Genomic DNA, 22,807 nt, shown 5'->3' on the forward strand with positions numbered 1-22,807 from the left:
CGTTCCATGTAAGGCTTGAAGTGCAAGCGAGAGCGCGGAACGAGCGACAAAGAAGCACAATCGGCCTTTGTTGTCACGTTCAACTATCGTCAGTAAACCGACTTTACAGGCAACCAATTTTTTGGTGTGTAAAGGAATGGCGACCTCGCATAAGAAAGCGTAAAGCGTCACCAGTTTGAGAGACATCAAGCGAGTTGCATTAAGCCAAGAGCTGACGGCACAAGACCATAGCGTTTGGAAGTCTCTACGAGAGACCTATGTCCAGCAGTGGACGTCATTGGTTGACAACAAGTGTCCAAGCGTTTTTGCTCGTAATACTTTTATTAGCACATTTTTAGGGCAAACACATTTTGGTGTTTTTATGAAGGTCGTTGCCTCGTTAGGTATCGCCACAAAAGGTCTGAAAGGGTGGAGGTACATTATTCATTTAATGCTCTGGACCACTTTTATTATCTATACAGTATACACTCCTGTTAGCCCATTTGAATCACGGTGACGTTGATGTTGATAAATGTTCCTTTAAAGGCCGCTTCACACCAATTGCGTACACGTGACACGTGCGTACTGACCCCTATCACACCGGGTTACGCATACATCCACGCTTTACGCAAGCGGTGTGCCATGTTTCATACAGTTCCATACATTACAACGCAATCGTACGCGCTACGTCTACACTTACGCAACGCTTGCGCAGCCTGTGTGAACGAGCTATTAAAGCTGGTTTCTATCTAAATACAATCCTAGATATAACAAAATATGTATAATATGAAGTTTGACCTCTTGAAATTTTTGAGTCGACAAAAATCAACGCTGGAGTTGAATTTTTATCGCCGCGACGAATGCAAATTGCAACAGATTCGTAATCAGTAATCAGAATGTTATTTTAAGAACAGTCAGTGAGATGAAAAGTGAAACTATGAGATATATAATATTTGGCCTGCCATTTTAAAGAAAAGAAAAAATCATGAGAAAACAAAGGACTAATACGGAATTTTAAAAACTTATGTCCAGGCGGGCGAAGTGACCCTTCAGGCTCAAATTTGGTTGAATTTCGTAGTTGCTAAAGTCAAACTAAGTTACTCACACATATACCCATTTACTCAAGAGCCTTTTTAATGAAAGTTAGCCTAATTCATTTATTTGATAAAGCACTCAACTCAACAGATGTAAACTAACCTTAAACTTTGACAAGCGAGTTGGGTTGCACTGTAGCGTGGATTGGATTAACACAAGTTTATGGGTCACGCAAGTGGCGACCGCTTATCAAGACCCCAGGCTGTCAAGTATTAATGGAGTCCCCGTCTCATCCGACGTCCGTACTTCCTTTTGCATTAAATTGTATCATTAGGTAGCTTTTTAACCTCCAACCCAAAAAGAGGGGTGTTATAAGTTTGATGTGTGTCTCTGTGTATCTGTCTGTAGCATCGTAGCTCCTAAACTAATGAACTGATTTTAATTTACTTTTTTGTTTGAAAGGTGGCTTGATCGAGAGTGTTCTTAGCTATAATCCAAGAAAATCGGTTCAGCCGTTTGAAAGTTATCAGCTCTTTTCTAGATACTTAACCTTCACCTGTCGGGGGTGTTATAAATTTTTAATTTACAGTTGTGCCTTCTGAATTATAATCATCTCAATAATCGATGGTCGTTAGAGTCGAGAAAGAATGGCGACCGAGTTCTGTTCTGCTTTCCGATATGATGGACTGATGGTACAAAAAGAGTGGTGGGAAACGGTTGGTTGAGGAAGGCTGAGGACACTGCGGTGGCACGCACAGGTATTCCCTATGACTTATGTTCATCAGCGGATATGACGATGACAATGATGATGACAATGATGATGATCAGCGTTGAGAGCCTAGGGGTTATGGTGTTGGCCTATTCAGAGGTCAGGGGTTCTATCCAGAGCACTCACCTCAAACTTTTCGGAGTTAGGTACGTTTTAAGAAACTTAATATCATTTGTTTTCACAGTGAAGGAAAACATGGGTTCAGTATTAGGTGGTATGGTGATGCATACATAAATACATAGACTGATAAAATCATAACCCCTCCTTTCGGCTTTTCTGTAGTCGAATAAAAAGTCAGTGTTCTCTTTAAAAATACAAGTCCAGGAGGGAACTGTTACGCTGTTAAAGTAGCCCTCAACTTCGCCCATGCAACTAGATTGAGGAAACTCTCGGTTTGATTCTGAAATCGACATCCGTTAAATATTAGGGTGATATAGGGGTTACATGAAATCAAAGAAACCTAAGTTTTAGGCTACCTAGCGTCAAATTTAGGTAACATTTGACGCCTGGCAATAGGTGTATGTAAGTGAAGCCTCGGCGTTTTGTTACCAGTTCCCTAACCGTCGTAAACTGTCGCGAAGTGCAAAACTTTGCTTTGTGAATAATGCGCTCAGACCTTGGTACATTACGTCTATTTCTTTGCGTAAATATTTCCTCAGCCGTAATTACAGGGCACACTGTGTAGATATTAACTAGGCCACGACCTAGGCGCTTTGAAAGCGCGAAGAAAAAACACATTCATCAAAGTATAATGAAGCGTGTGAACGAGGAAAATGGAGGGAGCTTACTTGTGACGTAATGAGGCCGTAAGTATGACGTGTGAATTAGTTCCCAATTTTGCCAGCCCGAAATATATCTTGTCTTTAAGAGACGTTTTTAACCCCCAACCCAAAAAGAGGGGTGTTATAAGTGTATCTGTGTATCTGTATATCAGTCTGTGGCATCGTAGCTCCTAAACTGATGAACCGATTTTAATTTAGTTTTTCTTGTTTGAAAGGTGGTTTTATCGAGAGTGTTCTTAGCTATAATTCAAGAAAATCGGTTCAGCCGTTTGAATGTTATCAGCTCTTTTCTAGTTACTGTAACCTTCACTTGTCAGGGGTGTTACAAATTTTTTATTTACACTTGTGATAGAGATCGTGTGTTATGTGAAATGAAACAATAGGGTCTTAGTCTGTAGTAATAAAATGATGGGATGTTTTGTATAGCGGTAGTTTAATTATGGGGCTAGAATTAATTATTAAAGAGAATAATTAATAAAAAAAATCACGATTTTTATTTATTTTTAACATTAACATCACGCTTTACGGAAAGTGACAAGGCATAAACGACGAATATTTTTCAATAATAAAAAATAATAAAAATAGAGTAATTTCAGCTGGAAAGTATTTTAATATTAAAAAATTGAAAAATATTTGTGGTTACACCTTGTGACGTCATTAATCGCCTTCCGTAGAGCGTGACGTTAGTAATCAATATTACTTGAAAATGACGAAAATCATTTTTTTAATTATTCTCTTTAATAATGAATTCCAGCCCCATAAACTACTGCTATATAAAACATCACATCATTTTATTACAACACTTACAGTATCTGGCGGGAAATATTACGCAACGACCTTTAGAAAGAGATTTAGGATTCGTAGAGCGTTGTCTCTGTCACTCATACCCATGTGACGTTTTGTCGATCTTAACGACAGAGACAGCGCTCTACGAAATCTCTTTCTAAAGGTCGATGTACAATATTTCCTGCCGGGTAGTGTACACGTTGTTATGACTTTCATTATAGTTCAAAACAAACGCTAAGCGTGTGCTTCGAAATAAATTAAGCATTATTATCTATATCTTAGTCACGAAAATTGCTTATTAGGTTTAAAACTTTGAATCTTTGATCGTGGCACGTGACTTTAACCTTCATTGTCGAATTTCAGCTTATCCCTATAATCATCAGACTAGTGCCTTTAGCTCGAATTTTTAACCTCCGACCCAAAAAGAGGGGTGTTTTGAAATTGACGTGTGTATCTGTGTATCTGTCTGTAGCATCGTAACTCGTAAACGAATGATCCGATTTTAATTTAGTTTTTTTTTTGTTTGAAAGGTGGCTTGATCGAGAGTGTTCTTAGCTATAATCCAAAAAAATCAGTTCAGCCGTTTGAAAGTTATCAGCTCTTTTCTAGTTACTGTAACCTTCACTTGTCGGGGGTGTTATAAATTTTTAATTAACACTTGTGAAAACAGTTATTAAGAGGATAATTAACCAGTAGATGCGTTCTAGAAACTAATATCTGTAACTAGTCAGTAGTAAGAGCCTTGTACGTGGTGCGTGCCTGTCCATGGTCGTCTACCGTGCGTGATAATTCGCAGAATCATGCACCGTGGGAAGCTAGAATTAGAAAGATCCAAAAGTATTATAGGTTACTATATTACATATTGTATCGCGGACGAAGTCACGAGCAAAAACTAGCTAACAATAATTTGACAAGAGAAAGTAATCCCATACTTGGTATTCATGTCAAACGCGAGATTACGGTTACATACATACAAGATTGGTACATTTGCAAATTGAATTGAGCGACTTTACATGCAATAGGCTTATGGGCTTACCTAATAGGTACGCTTCAGTGGTATTTGATAATTGATTGGGATTGACGGCCAAATTAGTAGGTACTAGTGGTTAATGATTGACACAGTACATTACGTGATTGCTTTTGTTTGATTTATTATTAGAATGAACCTACCTTCCCAAGTCTGTAGGCTTTAGATAATGTTCCTGAGATTTTGTGATTAGTCAGTGAGTCAGTGGTACTCATTTTGCTTTTATATGTAAACAAGAGTAAATTAAAAATTTATAACACCCCCGACGATCCAAAGTATCTGAGTTTTCCAAAACATCATTTTCAAATAAATAATTATGTATTTAGGCAACGTCCATCTTGACAGCTTGACATTTGTCTATTGACATAATATTATGAACCTAACGGTTATCTAACCTTCTTTTCTAAAAGAAAACTAGAAAAGAGCTGATAACTCTTAAACGGCTATAACCAATTTTTTTAGATTATAGCTAAGAACACTCTCGATCAAGCCACCTTTCAAACAAAAAAAAAGTAAATTAAAATCGGTTCATTCGTTTAGGCGCTACGATGCCACAGACAGATACACAGATACACAGACACACAGATACACACGTCAAACTTATAACACCCCTCTTTTTGGGTCGGGGGTTAAAAACAATCAGACTCGCGCAATAGTCGCACAATTATCTTACTTTGAAAATTAAAATACAAATTATTTGTTCATTGTAATTTATTGTACATTTTTTTTTTTGTAATGTAACCACAAATTCACGGTTTTCGGATTTTCCCCTTTACTTGTGCTATAACACCTACCTACCTGCCTAATTTCATGTTTCTAGGTGAAATGAACACATGAAAACCCCATCTCCGCATTTGACGAGCCACAATTATCGCAAACAGGTTTAAAGTGTCGCGATTCGCGCCGCCTCGCCCGGGCGGGGTTTCCGCTCTCCACTCAAACAAAAAATAGTGTGATACAAAATGTAGCAAAAGAGCATATCGCTGGCGTAGTTCCACCACAGTTCCGCCTCGCTCCAAAAATCCAGCGAATATACAAATGCAGGTAGGTACAGATCTAGCGAAATTTCGCGAGCGGAAAATGCGCTCGGAATTCCGCTACAATTGATTTATTGAAATCGGTTAGTTTAGTAGATGGTAACTTTGTTTTTTTTTAAAGTTCAATTGGCGCACAAATTTTTATTATTTGTTTTTAATACAGTGGCGGTTCATGAGATACAACCCACTGACAGACAGAGAGACAGAACGGACGGACTGCAGAGGTTTGCTAATAGGATTCCGTTGGCACACTTCGGTTACGAAACCCTAAAATAATTAGCAGATAAACAGACAGGCGCACTATCGTATTTATAATATTAGGTATTAGTATGGATTTAGATTTTAGCGCCTGCACGGAAAAGACGCCTAGTAAAATTTTTTATCCCTCGAGCTATACTTTTACATAACATTATGATATTATACATCATTATCATCAAGCTATTGCCAGCCCACTACTGAACACGGATATTCTCTCAGAATGAGAAAGGCTTAGGCCATAGTAGCATCAAAGAACATCACACTTAATATTATAAAGGAGAAAGTTTATATGTGTGTGTGTGTGTGTGTGTGTGTGTGTGTGTGTGTGTGTGTGTGTGTGTGTGTGTGTGTGTGTGTGTGTGTGTGTATGTTTGTTACTCCTTCACGCATAAACTACTGGACGGATTGGGCTGAAATTTAGAATGGAGATAGATTATACCCTGGATTAGCACATAGGCTACTTTTTGTCCCGGAAAATCAAAGAGTTCCCACGGGAATTTTAAAAAACCTACATCCACGCGAACGAAGTCGCGTTTATCAGCTAGTAACGTATATGTATCAAAGTAGCTCTAAGCTATTAAATATTACAGTCTAAACCATAACCGTAGACGTTCGTAGCTCATTGCTACGAGAAACTGGAAAATACAGCAACATAACTTAAATATGAATTTATAATCTCACTTAGGCAACAATATGCTTAGTAATTACTTAGTGTGGGATTTTACATCTCACCAACGTTGATAGAATTCAAGAGTCGAGACAAAACAACGTCAGAGTAAAATGGACCTAATAATCACTGATTTAAAGTTGAAATTCAAGTATCACCGATTTTAGTTTCGCATCGTTTCCGTACGTAGATTTGTTGAAACTTGATCTTTGAAACAAGGCTAGTTAAGTTCAGTTTACTTTAATGCTATTGATGCCCGATTTCTATTCTATTCGCCAGTGATATGTAAAATATTATACTCGTCATGATCATTATTTTCAACCCATAGACGTCTACCAGCTGGGCATAGGTCTCTTGTAGGAAGTTCCACACGCCACGGTTTTGCGCCGCCTGAAACCAGCGGCTCCCTGAAACCGTTTGATGTCATCTGTTCGCCTAATGGGAGATTCCCAACGCTGGGCTTTCCGGTGCTAAGTCATACTACAACCTTGGGACCCCAATGTGTATTACATTACCCATTACCACTTCAGCTTTGCAAACCATTGAGCTATGTCGGTTATTCTGGTTCTCCTACTCCTCATTTCCGATTTGACCGCGTAGAGAAACTCCAAGCATAGCAGTCTGCTCTCTCCATCGCCCGCCGAGTAAATCTTATACTAAGGGCCCAGAATACACTTACCCTGTGGCTGTGTTAATATTTACGTGGCCTTGTTGTGCTATTTAAAGAGAATAGTAGCGTGAAAGTGGCAGGCAGCTTTAGCCGGGGTTGTGTCTACGTTCATTAAGACGTAAGACTGTAGGAATACTTAATGAAAGTCTTGAAAGCTAGAAATTCTTTATTTAAGTCAGAGATTTTTAGTTACAAAATACATAAGCATTTTTTATTTTAGGTTTTCATATTGTACTAGATGACTTCCTCCAGGTGGATTTAGATTGTTCTAAAAACCCGTGATAACTTCTTTAATTTTCGGGGACAAAAAGTATCTTATATCTATAATAATATTGCAGAATGCAAGGTAAAGGGTGTCTTCGTGCCAAATTACGTCAAAGTTCAGCAGTTAAACTATGAAATAGACATACATACAGACAGATTATAATGAAAGTTCATCAACGCAATTATTTAGGGTTTAATCAGAACGTTAGCAAAAACTTAGTTAACAATCTTAACAAAATCCAATGCCATGAGTAACCCTTTGCTTTGTTGTTTTAGTGATTTAGTATTTTTCAAACCCGCATTGATAGTGTGCAAAACTCGGGTCAACGACCCACCTACGACGCGGCATTGACTTCGAGTGGCCTATTTCCGGAACGTTCGTTGACCTCTAGCGTCAGCCAAATGTTTTATTTGCAGTAAACTGTGAACTTTTAAAAAATAAAGGATTTAAAAAATCGTGGTTTTTAATGGCATCTTATCAGTAAATAATCATCCTGTTTTTGTTTTTGCTAGCTTTCTGGTTACACAATACATAATGGAAATACAGATTATTAATGTGGTTTCGATATGTTTATACTGTCGGTTTATTTACTGGATTTTGTGCTAATCAGCGATCTCTGTGGGATAATTAGATTCTGGCTGTGACGTTAGATAACGACGACCATTTTGCATAAGCAATATTATGTTTTAACCGTATTGGTAGGTCAAAGGTCACAAAAATTAATTACCTGATATTTATTAGGTATTTACGTAATTTGGTTGTATTTAATACATCAACTGACTTCAATTGCGCTGTCCTTATTCACAATGGAAAAAACAGGATCTTTATTATTTATTGTTATAGCAGCATTAGAAATAAACTGTGAAAATTTGATCGCTCTATCTATTACGGTTCAAGATATACACCCCGCTGACAGACAGACGGCCAGATGGATGCACAGCAGAGGCTTTGGAATAAGGTCCCGCTGGCACCCTTTGAATTTAGACCCCTAAAAACGAATTCAGAAGTTAATTTTTGTAACACACAGAATATTAGCCTCAAGGTCACCACCAGGTGAGATTGCATTCAAGGGAGTTTGTATCTAAATAAAAATACGCAACATTTAAGTATACAAATTATTGTAGAAGGTAGATAGGTCTTTAATTAGATAAATAAAAGTTGTTATTGTTATAGGTGATAACAGCAAGCCGTTGTCTAGTCCTGAGTGCGGATACCCGAGGCGAGATGGAGTCGTGGGCGAGCGCTCTTCGGGGCGCCTTGCACCGCGGCGCCGACGTCGCGGACCTCGTCGCGAGCTTTGCCACCGGTGACCACCACTGGTATGTCCTTCTCTGTCACTCCTCATACGAGCAAGAGAGATAGCTAGCAGCTCACAGCCGCGGCGAGATAGAGTCGTAGGCGAGCGCTCTACGGACCGCCTTGCACCGCGGCGCGGACGTCGCGGACCTCGTCGCTAGCTTCGCTACCGCCCGTGCTACCGGTGACCACCACTGGTATGTGCCTCTCTGTCACTCTCCATATGAGCGAGAGAGATAGCTAGCAGCTTACAGTAGCAGCGAGATGAAGTTGTGGGCAAGCACTCACGCAAATACCGCTGGTATCTCCTTCTCTGTCGCAATCTAAATGAGAGCAAGAGATAGCTAGTTGTTTTCTTTTTATGTTGGTACTCTTCTCACTGACTCTTTGATTTGAAAGAAAATAGAAATAAGTACTTTAAAAAAACTGGATTTTTATTTTTAGCCACAAAAAATATAAAGCAAAAATAAATAAATGAAAATGAAAAATTTATGCACATTTTCTTAATGTAATTGTACCTACATCTGGCGATGTCGGTGCCGTTGCCTAACCTCTAATTCGGGATCATCATATCTACGCGGCGAAATAATTTAATATTCTCCAGTGCCCTACGGCTCTAATCTTATCTGCAGTACTGATTACATTTAATATTATATAATATTACTATACAGATATTTCTACTGTATACCATGTACCTATATCTAGGGTCCCGTACTCGTTTATTTTTCCAACATTTAATAATTATGTAAAACTAGAGAATGCCCGTGACGTCGTCCGCGTGGATGTAGGTTTTTGAAGATCCCGTGGGAACTGTTTGGTTTTCCGGGATAAAAAGTTGGCTATGTCAATAACAGGGATGCAAGCTACCTCGGTACAAAATTTCATACAAATCGGTTGAGCGGATGGGTCTTTAGGAATCCCGTGGGAACTCTTTGATTTTCCGGGATAAAAAGTAGCCTATATCCGTCCCCGGTGTATAAGGTAACTCTGTACCTTTCGTCAGAATCGGTAAAACTGTTGGGCCGTGAAAAGGTAGCAGACAGATAGACAGACAGACAGACACATTTTCGTATTTATAATATTAGTATGGAAGTATGGATGGATAATAATTAGAAATTTTTAGAATGTTTAAATGTTGAGGAAATGTTGGTTTCAGAAATCATAATCATGCCATTCAGCCATCCATATGAATTGACATATAAACGTCAAATCTGCTGGGAGTACGTTTGCTTCATCACACTCAGTCACTCGAGGCTCTGTGTACCTAATTAGAGGCTCAGCACACACGACATTTTTTTTTTCCTTTCAATCTGGCTTTCTCTGATTAGCCAATGTCAAGTTTGTAGTTATTTTCAAGTTATTGAATCTATACAGGTATGGACTCCGTCTGCGCCGGCGCCAGCCGACATACGCGCGGCGCTCCTTTAGAGCGCTTCCCAGTCAGTTCCACCACCAAAAAACACCAACTAACACAAAAACCAGCCACTCTTAACAAAAAAAAACACTCCAAACAAGCACCGCACGCGCGCCAGCAAACGCCATCACAGACAAAGTCCCACACGACATTTTCACGCTGCTGAAGCGTGAATTTGTGCTTAGCTCCGAATTTGTGATTATCACGTTGCGCGTCGTGAGCGTTGCAAAACGGTTATGTCAAAAATAAATTATTTCTCTGTGATCATTAAATAGAAGGTCTTCCAAAATACGAACAATCCACGTACTTTGTTGGTTTAAGTGTACCATAACCATTTTAAATTATAGATTAAACTTAAAAAAATACACGTCAAATCATTGTGACGTCACATACCAGTACTTCACAGAAGCTCGCATACTAAGCGCGAGTTTTGACGATTGATAAAAAGATACTGATTTGACTAGTTGTTGAGGTTTCCACGGGGTTTTAAAAAATCATCAGTGCGTTAGCTAATAAAGTGGAATACAGCCTACTCTTGATTTTTTTCTTGGATAACTCCTTTCTTTCGGTGTGCGTTGGATCATAAAGATGCGAGCACATTGATGCGATCTAATAGTAGGAATGTTCTCAGGTACACAGCAACACACGCGCGGCCGACCTTCTGCAACGTGTGCCGCGAGCCGCTCGGCGCGCTGGGCACCGCGCATGCGCTCGCCTGCGAACTGTGCAAGTACAAAGCGCATAAGAGATGCGCAGCGCGCGCGCCGCCGTCCTGCAAGTGGAGTACGCTCGCCTCGCTCGGCCCGCACCTTGTGGAGGACCAAGACGGGGTAAGCTTCTTCCCCGCCACCGCCACTGGTATCTATCTCTCCGTCATTCTCTATACGAGCGCGAGAGACGACTAGCAACTTTACTCGCCTGCGAACTGTGCAAGTACAAAGCGCATAAGAGATGCGCAGCGCGCGCGCCGCCGTCCTGCAAGTGGAGCACGCTCGCTTCGCTCGGCCCGCACCTTGTGGAGGACCAAGACGGGGTAAGCTTCTTCCCCGCCACCGCCACTAGTAACTACCTCTCCGTCATTCTCTATACGAGCGAGAGAGACGACTAGCAACTGCACTCGCCTGTGAACTGTCCAAGTACAGCTGTATAGCAGCTGACAGAGTCCTTCGGGTACAGAACTATCACAAGAAAAGTAATTTTCAGCTCTAAGAATAGTTGTTCTAACTTATATTTTCATTTACTTTAATAGTAGTTTCCTCATAAAATAATAATAGGTCTGCAGTATTGCCTTCATGAGAGTATGATTTGATTGCCTTTATTATCGTCTAACTCGAGATCGTTGAAATCATTTCCTTTTATCTAGCGCCCCAGTTTTTCCCCACTTCTTTCTGTAGTCAGAGAGCTGGCGCAATATAAATTTTATCAATTTTTCATGAAAATTCCTACCTCACTACCCATATTATGCAAATGTAGGTTTGGTTAGCTTGTTGTTGTTATCCTTCAATCACGTCGCTCGGAACGAAGCAACGGATCGGGTGATTTTTTGCTTGGATAGAGTTAAAGACCTGGAGATTGACATAAGCTACTTTTTATCCCGGAAAGCATACAGTTACCGCAGGACAGCATACTATATTTCACGCATATATCTATCTAACTAACTGACTAACGTGATTTTGAACTACCTGGTTCGCGCGCAAGAAGTCAAGTCTCAGGACTGGTGATAAGCATGCATTTTTAGGAACTAGTTACAATCAAAGTATGTTTAGATGTGTCATATTTGTTTTGTTAATGTTTGTAACCCAAACAAATTAAAATTAAATTAAATTTTTTGCATAGGCATAGTTGAGGACCTTATAGAGTGTGAATATAAGCTACTTTTGATTCAGATCAAACAAACACTTCCCGCGGTATAGCGTGTGGTTTTTTCGTTATAATAACGTTGTAACAGAGCTACGGATATGTTACTTTTCGCATGGATATAGTAATAAACCTGCCCGGCTAGCATGGGCAGTAGATAAAAATTATATCCCCCGATTATATCCACTGATATCATAAAAATCAGTTTAAGTCAAAAGTTAATTTTATCCCGGAAAATCAAAGTTCCCACGGGATTTTTATAAAACCTAATATAAGGATGAAATCGTGGGAATGATGCCCTTTACTTCAGATTACGTCATAATGATCAACCCATCGCCGGCTAACTACAGAGCACGGGTCTCCTCTCAGAGTGAGAAGGGTTTTGGCCATAGTCTACCACGCTGGCCAAGTGCGGATTGGCAGACACACTTCGTCCTACAGCTAGTTTAAACTAGTATTATATACTAGCTGACGCCCGCGACTTCGTCCGCGTGGATTTAGGTTTTTTGAAATCCCGTGGGAACTCTTTGATTTTCCGGGATAAAGAGTAGCCTATGTGCTAATCCAGGATATTATCTATCTCCATTCCAAATTTCAACCAAATCCGTCCAGTGGTTTTTGCGTGAAGGAGTAACAAACATACACACACACGCACACACATACACACTAACTTTCACCTTTATATTATAAGTGTGAAAAACTTTGATACTATCGATTAGTAGCTCTCGGTCTATTTACCTATGCGCTCCACTTTTTTCCTACTTAATTTTGTCGTAAATATTATTAATCTGGAAAGCAATCGAATAGGAATCGATGGTGGCTATCGAGACGCGATACTCGTAATTCATTTTATGGCGCAATAATTCTTGAACGACTCTATTTTATGGCGCGTGGCCGCTGAAGTGTCGCCGTTCAACGCTTATCTATTAATTGGCGCTATTTTAAACGTTTAGTGGAGTGGAGGTCCGCCTTCTATTCTAGAGGTCGGGGGATAAATCCCGGGTATCTCTAGCTTTTCGGAGTTATGTGGGTTTAAAGCAGTTAAATATCAGTCCCATAAGAAAAACGTGAAAATTTCCAAAGTTTTCCACAATGTTCTCAAAAATGTGTGAAGTCTGCCACACTTGGCCAGCATGGTCGAAAAAATCCATACTATCCATACTAATATTATAAATGCGAAAGTGTGTCTGTCTGTCTGACTGTCTTTCTGTCTGTCTGTCTGCTACGTTTTCACGGTCCAACCACTAAACCGATTTAAGTGAATTTTGGTACAGACTTAGGATACATCCCGGGGAAAGACATAGGCTACTTATCCCGGAAAACTGAAGAGTTCCTACGGGATTAAAAAAACCGAAATCCACGCGGGCGAAGCCACGGGCATCCTCTAGTAGAAAATAAATTATTCGTACTGCACTCTATGAGCTCTAGACAATGATACCCTTACATGCTAGAGTAAGAAAAAAACCGGCTAAGTGCAAGTCTGACTCGAGCACCGAGGGTTCCGTACTCGGGTATTTTTTCTGATATTTGCACGATAAATCAAAAACTATACTATTATGACAATAACAGACAGACAGACAGACAGACACACAGACAACAAAGTGATCCTATAAGTATTCCGTTTTTACTTTTGAGCTATACAGAACCCTAAAAATCCATCTCATTTGTCCCTGTGCCGCCTTAAAAATAATAATGACTTTCTAATAATTCATTATTCGGTTTTGGGTCAACGTTCTATAGGTATATAACGTTTGTTTGGTACATCAAATACCAAAATTTCAGGTTTGTAACTCTATTCGTCTACGAGCTAGGCACCTGTGACACGCGGACAGACAGAAAGCTGAGTGGCATTAATAGGGCTCCGTTTGGGTGCGGAACTCTAAAAAAGAACTCGCAAACTTTTAGGTAGTGCCTACCTACTGCTATTGAGATAATGTTAGATGGGCGAGTGGATCTGACAAGCGAGATGTAATTAGCGACAAGATTTTGCTTTTAGGCGCTTTTACTTTGTTGTTTGATCCTTGGAACAAGGGAAAGTAGGGGTAGATAACAAAGGGTGGAGAAAAATAATACGCAATCTGATCTGGGTACGTATCTAACTAACTTCTTTATTAGATACGTCAACCAAATGAAGTATTTTTAACCCCCGACCCAAAAAGAAGGGTGTTATAAGTTTGACGTGTGTATCTGTCTGTGGCATCGTAGCTCCTAAACTAATGAACCGACTTTACTGTAGTTTTTTTGTTTGAAAGGTGGCTTGATCGAGAGTGTTCTTAGCTATAATCCAAGAAAATCGATTCAGCCGTTTGAAAGTTATCAGCTCTTTTCTACTTACTGTAACCTTCACTTGTCGGGGGTATTATAAATTTTTAATTTACACCTGTTAGTTTCTATTATTGTACGAATCTTTGTTGACTTAGGTATTTACTTGTTTCACTGAATGTATTTTGGTAGGAATGAAATCCTATTGTGTGGTACTGAATACTGATGCTCTTCTAACCTGCAACTGTGCCGATCAATTTCAACAGGGACTCGTTAACTATTTAATAAGATGTTTATAGTGCACAATGTATGCGCAGATATGTACATTATTGACTGACTTCAAACACCGATAGTACCTACGGCAATATATAACTACGGGAGAGAAATCAGACGCAGGGCCAACGGTTTTGCGTGATTTCCGAGGCATACAGGGTTGTAATATCGCTAAAGTTTCTAAGTTTTAGGCTGCTACTGGCTTGGCAGAAAGTCCCAACAGGTTCCAAAATCTCTTTCGAATAAGGACTACATTAAAGAGGCAGTTTTTTAGCAAGAAAGGATAAATAATATTTAATGTGTGATCGATTTGTCCACAGAACATAATAATGCCACACCAATGGCTTGAAGGCAACCTGCCCGTGGCGGCCAAGTGCGACGTCTGCGACAAGACTTGCGGCTCCGTTTTAAGGTAAGTGGACTGTTACCGTTACATTTTTATACTTACTTATAATGGACTAGCGACCCGCCCCGGCTTCGCACGGGTGGACACTACCACGAAAAATCCTATCTATTTTCCGGGATAAAATATAGCCTATACGGATTCGGAAGAATCCCTCCAAGTGTAAAAGAAATTTTGAAATCGGTCCAGTAGTTTTTGAGCCTATTCAATACAAACATACAAAAATACAAAGGTTTCCTCTTTATAATATTAGTATAGATATCACTCACGATAGTTTAAACGCTAAGGCCTAGCCCGCACAGCAACTTGTATTCTCGCGATTTTTATTCGCGCGATTTATTTTCCGGGTACGGAATTTCACCTGCACGATCTGCGAATGCACTGAGCGCCATACAACTGCATACCTACTGCTCAAAATATTCGCGCGAACTAACCACCGCACCGCGTGATCAAATGACAGATTTTTTCCCGCGCGATTTTTTATTATTTTTTTTTTATTATTTTTTATTTAATTTTATTTAATAGGAAGCAAAGAAACGGTAATGCAGAAGCAACGGTATACAAAGAAAAGTAATTATGACGACTTATATAAACTTAGGACTATCAATGTATACTCACTTACAGGCTAACTCAACATGCTTAATCTAAAACTTCTAAATAGTAAAACTTAACCTAAGACATTCTTTGCATAAAATCTATAATAATTAAATTAATTACTCAAGTTTGCAATTTTATATCGCAAGTGCAGTATCTCCATATGATTGGAAGTGTGAATAGCGAAAAAAATCGCGCGATTGTTATTCGCTGTACGGGCTAGCTCTTAAATATGAATAGGTGTGGATCGGAAATAAATTAACACACCCTTAACTCAAAAAGTTATACTTAAGCCTCAGGCTTCCAATAAATGAACTTTGTTTCAAACTTCGATCTACGGATACGAGGTGTGTTTCCATTGTTACGTCCGTTAAGGTCGTCGAACCGTAGTAACTATTTCCGCTCACTCCAACTTATTTATAGGCAAATCTAAATCCGATTCACGTGATACAGGTCTGCTGCAGGCGTCTTGTACATAACTCGCCTGCGATCTGAAATAGACGAGCGGGAATTGAATTCTGTTGAGAACAGGCTTCTTCGTCGAGCGAATGGTTGTATAATCGGTTTAGACCAAAGACGTAGTGGTGAGTGGGTTACAGATTACAGACCTTACAAAGAAGAGGGACCAGGTTTCTAGCAGAGGCACTAGAAATTTAATATCTTCATATTATTATTCCGGACAGCATTTAGTAAAAAAATTAAGAATAATTTAATGTGCATGCAAAAATTTCTCAAGTCAAGAGTGAATAGACAACTTCTAGGCAAGCGCCCTCCATCTTAGGCTACATCATCACTTATCACTTGCTAGTAGGTCTGAATGCAGCCAAGCGCTAGTCTGTAAATTAAAAAAAATATATATATACAATATAGTCAGTACGAATGATAATTTAGTTATTTAATTGTAGCAATAATTCATTTTAATATGGAATATTTGCAATGCCATATCCCCTGAGAGACCATGATTGTGTGTGAAATTATTCAAAAATTTCGGATACTATTTTTTCTTTTAATATAAAATGAAGTTTCGATAACGGTTACGGAGCCTGTTTCAGTAAAAAATACGTATAGGTCAAATACCTGAACCTTCCCACGCTGCAAAAATGTAGTTCTATTTTTTCTTTTCGGTAACGAAACTTGAGCTAAGTACCTACCTCTTTTACCTATTCATAGATGCCAAAAGAGTTGAACTCTTTTCTTTGGTGTATTTGAATAGCTAGCCATATTTTATTAAAACGTTGAAGTGAAGGTTACACGTGTTTGTACGTTTCGTAGGTTATGTGAAATGTCACGTTGAATTGCATACTTAAGAGGAGTTTAATCGTTGCGCGCTCGGGACAAACGTAGTTTGGCTCTCATTAATAAATAAATTAATAAAAACATTTTTTATTCAATTTCATTAAACATTTACAAGTACTTTTGTATTGTTAAATGCATCTAAATTTGGAATGGTATATTAAGCAATGAAACTTAATGAAATTTTCTAGGTCATTATGGTTAAAGAACTTTATTCTCACAAGAATTTTACAAATTCACTTACATGAGAAAGAAACATATTGATAAGTAACTTATTCATTCTAGAAGCTAATCGGTCTGTGTCTGCGGTATTCCAGATTTCCGTTTCAATAGTTTTGTTTTAAAGTTTCACGGTCACAAGGATTTACATACATTATTGTTTTTTATCTTACTACTTTTTCCTTCTAATCTCTTTTCCCCCAGTTTTTAGTTTTTCTTATGTAAATTCTATCTGTGAAAACTTGTTATTATAGCTTTAATTTTCTTCTGATCTTATCTACTTACTTTTTAGTGTATGCTGTAAGTTTTCCTTGTAAAATAAAACAAGTGAAAAAAAACTAAATTAAAATCGGTACATTCGTTTAGGCGCTACGATGCCACAGACAGATACACAGATACACAGATACACGCGTCAAACTTATAATACCCCTCTTTTTGGGTCGGGGGTTAAAGATACACACGTCAAACTTATAACACCCCTCTTTTTGGGTCGGGGGTTAATAAAATACTTAAACCCGTGTAACTTTAAAACTGTCATTTTTACGAAAATCTAGCAAACCACCGACACAGATATTAGCTTTCAGTAGTGTCAACAAAATATCATTGAGTTTTATTGGTTAATATTCAAATGATAATTAAATTATTACTTTTGTATTGAGTGAGCGACGGAGAGACCGCTGGCTGATGCAATTCACACATGAAATAATAATAATTGTTGAACTGAACCAACCCTTTGTAGTGTTTGCGTTTAAATGGAAACAAAAGCTGTTTCAGTAAAATAATTAATTTATTATACATACGTAACTTTCTGATATCCATGACGAGGATTTAGTTTTTTACTATAAATCTCGTGGGATTCCAAATAGTGGGGTTTAAGTTCTGGGGTTTAACTTTGAAAAAATAGCGAACGAGCCAAACGAGCAAGGAATAGGTGAATTTGAAGTACCGAATAAATAATTGCCAGCCTTTATTATAGTCCAATAGAATAGGATTGGATGGAACGGATTTTTATCCTAAAAACCTTTTATAAGAGCTATTAATAGTCATATGAATCGCCAAAAATGTCTAAGCTAAACCTATTTTAAAATGCTGAAGGCCATTTTACACGTGCAGAGTGTGTAGATGTAGGTATGTAGGTTAGGTTAAGTGGAATTTCTAATTGAATTGCAAATGCATTTCACACGGGTGTCGAACGAGGTTTAGCGCTCATAGTAAAGGTAGATTTCCGTGGATCGCGACCGGAGACTGCACGGTCGCGGTTGAAGCAACGGACGCGTCGCGACTGTCGCGGCAATAACAAAATGAACTAGAGTAGGTAAGGAAACTCTCGGTTTGATCCCGAACTGACATCTGTCAAGTATTAAGCTAGGTGTGACACGTCAAATCAAAGATACGTAGTCGTTTTGTAGCCTACCTAGGCTATGCACATTTGACGCCTGCCAGTGAAGTCTCGATGTTTTGGTACACGTTTCATAACAGTCATGCGGTAATACTCTCTCTCCGCATCGTATTCCCATTGCTGTGGGTTGTTACCCCTTTCATATAGTGGTAATTAATATGGATGGGTTTCCGAATTTTGCCTTTTCATTTATACCGCTGGTCCCCGTTATTATTAAGTACTAACATCTGACCGACTTGGGTCATACTCTCATTCTGTTAGTAGAGGCGCATGCGGTAGGATCTGGGAACCCACCGCATTATCTTATCTATATACAGTAGAACTCCAATTATCCGAATTAATGGGGACCGGGACCCATTCGGATAATCAAATATTCGGATAATCGGATTTTTTTTAAAAAAATTGCCATTGGAGAGAATAAAAGCTACGTTTTGATATTGCACTATTTTTTTATTGAATTAAATGAAAGAAACATGAAATTTTCACATGTTTTAAATATAAATAAAATGTACTTATGTACAAGTTTAGAAATAAAAATCATTGTTTTTTAAACATCTCCGTTAATGTAAGCTGTTTTGCGGTCTTCAACCGTTTTCGGGCAGCCAGGTCACGCATTCGCTTGACGGTAAGCAGTTGCAAGTGGTCACACTCGGGCTGACGCTCCATCCACTTCAAAGCAGTCTCGAGGCCGGCAAATGCTTCACTAGCTGATGGTCCAGCGTCTACTTCAACATCAGCAGAAAGTTCTTCTTCCACTTCAACATCTTCTCTCACACTTACAACAATTTCATCGTCATTGAGAATTTGAAAACCAGGGTCAGACGTGTCACAAGCCATCCACTCTCCTACATCTTCAGCACTTACTTCTGTACAACCAGGAATTTTTACAATCATTTTTCTTATTTCCTCTAGTGACAACGCATCTTCATCATCATCATCCTCTCCATATTCTTGTTTCTCATTTTCTTCAGATTCTTTTTTTTTGTTCTTCTCAGACGGTAGGCCTTTCAGTTTATTCCACGCACGTCTTAGCGTCACTGCCGTAACCAAACTCCAAGCTCAAGTCAGTGTAGGCACAACGGCAAGTTAAGACAAGTCAAGTCAAGACTTGACGCGCAAACACTGGCTTCGCGGGGGGAAGAATAATAGCGCACTTAGACTTTTTTTGGACAATTTTTTGTGATTCGGATAATCGGCGATTCGGATAGTCGGAGTTCGGATAATTGGAGTTCTACTGTATATTTAAAAAAGCTAACTAATCTAGCAACGCACACCTCAAACTAGGATTGATCGGGCTGAAATTTGGCATGCAGATAACTATTTTTAGAAAGGAGGAGGAGGTAAATTAGGGGTTTGTCACAACTAGGCCACGCTAACACTAGCTCCATACTAACAATACCAAACATTATGAAATTATAATATGACAGACGCGTGCGGCCGACGTCATAAATTTTCATTGTTTAATACTATCTTACGGAAATATACCTTAAATACAAACACTCGGGGTACAGTATGTTTAAATGCGTTCAAATTGCCAATACTAATATGTTTATGTTTTCTTTAACACGATGTCGTCCTATACTAGCGCCACAATAATAAAATAAGAACCACCTTTGTTTATATTTATCGTGAGGAAAATCCGCCATGGATACCACTGGCCACGCGGGAGCACAGTAGTTATGTTGGACTCCTACCACTCCTACCGACTAAAAACCTCACAAGGTTCCATCCTACCGCTGACGACGGAGGACAAGGGACCGACATCGCCTCGTTACTCCGCCAGCAGACCCACGACTGGGACTGCTTTCGTACTTTCTACGTGTTCTTACACGCACATGGCGTGTAAGAACACGGAGAAAGTGCGGTACCGTAGCCATGCTAGCTGCTAAAAACTTTGGCTCATAATTATTTTTAAAAATAAATAAAAAAGAATCACTCTTGGGGTAAACGACGCACGCTTTTCATGGTCGCCCTGCAGGAATTACCCTTTTTATCTTTTTCAAAATAAATAAGCATGTTATACCTTAGGTAGTGGTAATAAGTTTCTGTAACTGTATTTAATTTCAACTTATTAATATTACAGCTCTTGTTTTAAGTTTATTTTTAAATGGCTATGACATATAGATAGACGGGCAGATGGACTCATGGACAGACAGACTAGAGAAACTATAACCCTACGTTTCCACTAGTTTCCGTTGTTTAGCGAGAGTCGAAACTCACTATGAAACGAAATTCATAAAATACAACTGAAGTTCCATCTGAAACTGTCAGCAGCTATATAAACACCTGTCTTAAGGATATGCCCGTGTATTTTGGAGAGACACCGGAACACGTTGACGGGATATTGAAAGAAAATCTCGAAGATTTAGTCGCTTCAGGGGACACAATCGCTTTTGAATTTCCGGTCTTGAGATACTCGTATAAAATCATTGTAGGCTTTATGGATGGTGAATTTAATGGTTGAGACTTGAGCGTATCGCTTGTTAGTGTTTAGGGATTTGTTGTACAAGATAGAATTCTGAACTAAATCAGGCGGCCTTCCTAGCGCATTGGAAACGCTGCCGTCTTATTAGTGGGAGGTCTCGGGTTCGATTCCCGGCAAGGGTTTAGTATGTTATAATTTCTAAATTTCTTGTCTGGTTTGATGGGAGGCTTCGGCCGTGGCAAGTTACCACCCTACCGGCAAAGCCGTGCCACCAAGCAATTTAGCGTTCCGGTGCCATTTACTCTCCCTTGAACTACTAGACATTCATCATCGCGTCTAGGTAGTTATGTGATTTTTTTACTTTTTCATCTACCTACTTTTGTGGTTTAATAATTCTAATTTAAAACGGCCCAATCAAATATTCATTATATTGAAAACAAATTATAATTGAACTTTGCATAACGCAAAAGGATTCAAATTGCCTTTACAGAGAATTGTATTAACTTTGTACGAATGAAAGCCAATAAGCATCGTAGACTATGTTGTAGCGATATTCACAGAGATATCGAGAATGATACAGACGTCTTCCGAGAGTTATTATATCCGCTTCCAATAGATACTTCTCATTAGGGCGGTTTCAGTCTTGCATTTTATCTGCGCATAATATTATTAAGGTCATTTTATACAAGGCTTAATTTGCTATAATCCGCTAAACCAGACAAATCCGTATGATGCAACATGCAGCATGCGATATGCACCGCCCGCCCTCCCACTGATAAACATACAGGAAAAGCCAGCCACCACATTAAATTATAATACATTTTTTTCACAATAACTTTAAAAATAATACACACTATAAAGAATACATAGACATAATCTTAACCTTAACTAGAAAGGTAAAAAAAATGCAGTCTATTGGCGACTCAATGCGCATACACGAACGATTTACCAAAGTGGCTTGCGCTAGATTGTGTCAAATGCTATTTCGGATCATCTAGATAGATCATTCGTTTCCCCAGGCTACAAGATTACCGCTGTATCTGGTGTCGCAAGTGCGTCCACGCAAGCTGCCGGCCGAGCTGGAGAGCCGCTTGTTCCTTGGGGCCTGCCCGAGCTTCCGTAGTACCTCCCACTCGCTTACACTCCGTCGGCCCGGATGACGGGTGGCTACCAGACCGACCACCCAACGCTTCGCCGCTTATCGTCTTCGTCAACTCAAGATCTGGTGAGTTACTTCTCAGTCTACGCTAAAGCCAATCCTATGGCTTATGGTGTATCCTTTGGAGTAGTTGACGAACTGCCAGTTTATTTCTTTTTGTAGCGACCTGCTTCAGAACTCATCAGTTTGAATTGGGTAAATACCTATTAAAATTCAATTATAATTTGAGCCTATGGACATACACTGCTGGACATAGGTTTTACCCGGAGAGTACCATCACACACGGTCCTCAGACTACCGTATCCAGACATTTCAATCAGATGTATTTGACGATTCAAAAGTTCTTGTAAAAGTTTATTTGAATAAAAAGCTTTCTATTTCTTTTTTGGGTCATCACGCTGGAGGGCATCTCATAATACGCTTACTTAAACGCGATCCACTCTAAAACTTTCCATCTCCAGAGGCCATCACTCCTACGACAAGTATATTATGTTTGCCACTTTAACTGGAGTTTGGACTATGCCTAATGTGTAGTTCTAACAGAGAAATATTGTACAGGGGACAACCAAGGCGTGAAATTCCTGCGTCGTTTCAAGCAGCTTCTGAACCCGGCGCAAGTGTTCGAGCTAAGCGGGGCTGGTCCTCGCCTCGGACTGCGTCTGTTCAGGCACTTTGCCCCTCTACGCGTGCTTGTGTGCAGTGGCGACGGGTCCGTTGGATGGGTGCTGCAGGAGGTCGATAAGCTGGATATGCACGTACGTATCAGATGTCCTTGGTACTTTCAAATAAAGTCACCACTTAGGTGCCCGGTATACTTCAATGGAAATAACACTACGTCGTTACGTTGTTATTAATAAAGCAAACTAAGTGGACTTCTCCAGCTGTTGTAGTTAATTGGATGTGGCAGACGCTATTTATTTTAAATCACTACCTAACTG

General features: G+C 39.3%; 1 protein-coding gene and 2 long non-coding RNA genes across 6 annotated transcripts in view; 2 read left to right on the plus strand and 1 right to left on the minus strand.

Moving 5' to 3' along the window:
* The window catches only part of LOC123864405, a 24,812-nt gene extending 21,266 nt beyond the window's left edge, over window positions 1–3,546 (minus strand). The window contains exon 1 of the long non-coding RNA XR_006795764.1: window positions 3,369–3,546. This is a non-coding gene — a long non-coding RNA (uncharacterized LOC123864405). The remainder of the gene's footprint in view (window positions 1–3,368) is intronic.
* LOC123864409 overlaps window positions 1–7,195 on the plus strand; it is an 11,302-nt gene extending 4,107 nt beyond the window's left edge. The window contains exons 2-3 of the long non-coding RNA XR_006795768.1: window positions 1,857–1,864; window positions 7,186–7,195. This is a non-coding gene — a long non-coding RNA (uncharacterized LOC123864409). The remainder of the gene's footprint in view (window positions 1–1,856; window positions 1,865–7,185) is intronic.
* LOC123864360 (diacylglycerol kinase eta) overlaps window positions 1–22,807 on the plus strand; it is a 153,325-nt gene that overhangs the window by 115,817 nt on the left and 14,701 nt on the right. For 3 of the 4 annotated variants that reach the window (XM_045904724.1, XM_045904725.1, XM_045904726.1), the window contains exons 4-8: window positions 8,449–8,594; window positions 10,617–10,815; window positions 14,698–14,789; window positions 21,730–21,935; window positions 22,428–22,624. In XM_045904724.1, coding sequence (XP_045760680.1) covers window positions 8,449–8,594; window positions 10,617–10,815; window positions 14,698–14,789; window positions 21,730–21,935; window positions 22,428–22,624 — 840 coding nt within the window. Of the gene's footprint in view, window positions 1–8,448; window positions 8,595–10,616; window positions 10,816–10,904; window positions 11,019–14,697; window positions 14,790–21,729; window positions 21,936–22,427; window positions 22,625–22,807 lie in introns of those variants that run through there. The other variant, XM_045904727.1, reaches the window with a different exon arrangement.

Source organism: Maniola jurtina, chromosome 4 (genome assembly GCF_905333055.1).
Source record: "Maniola jurtina chromosome 4, ilManJurt1.1, whole genome shotgun sequence".
NCBI classification, from domain to species: domain Eukaryota; kingdom Metazoa; phylum Arthropoda; class Insecta; order Lepidoptera; family Nymphalidae; genus Maniola; species Maniola jurtina.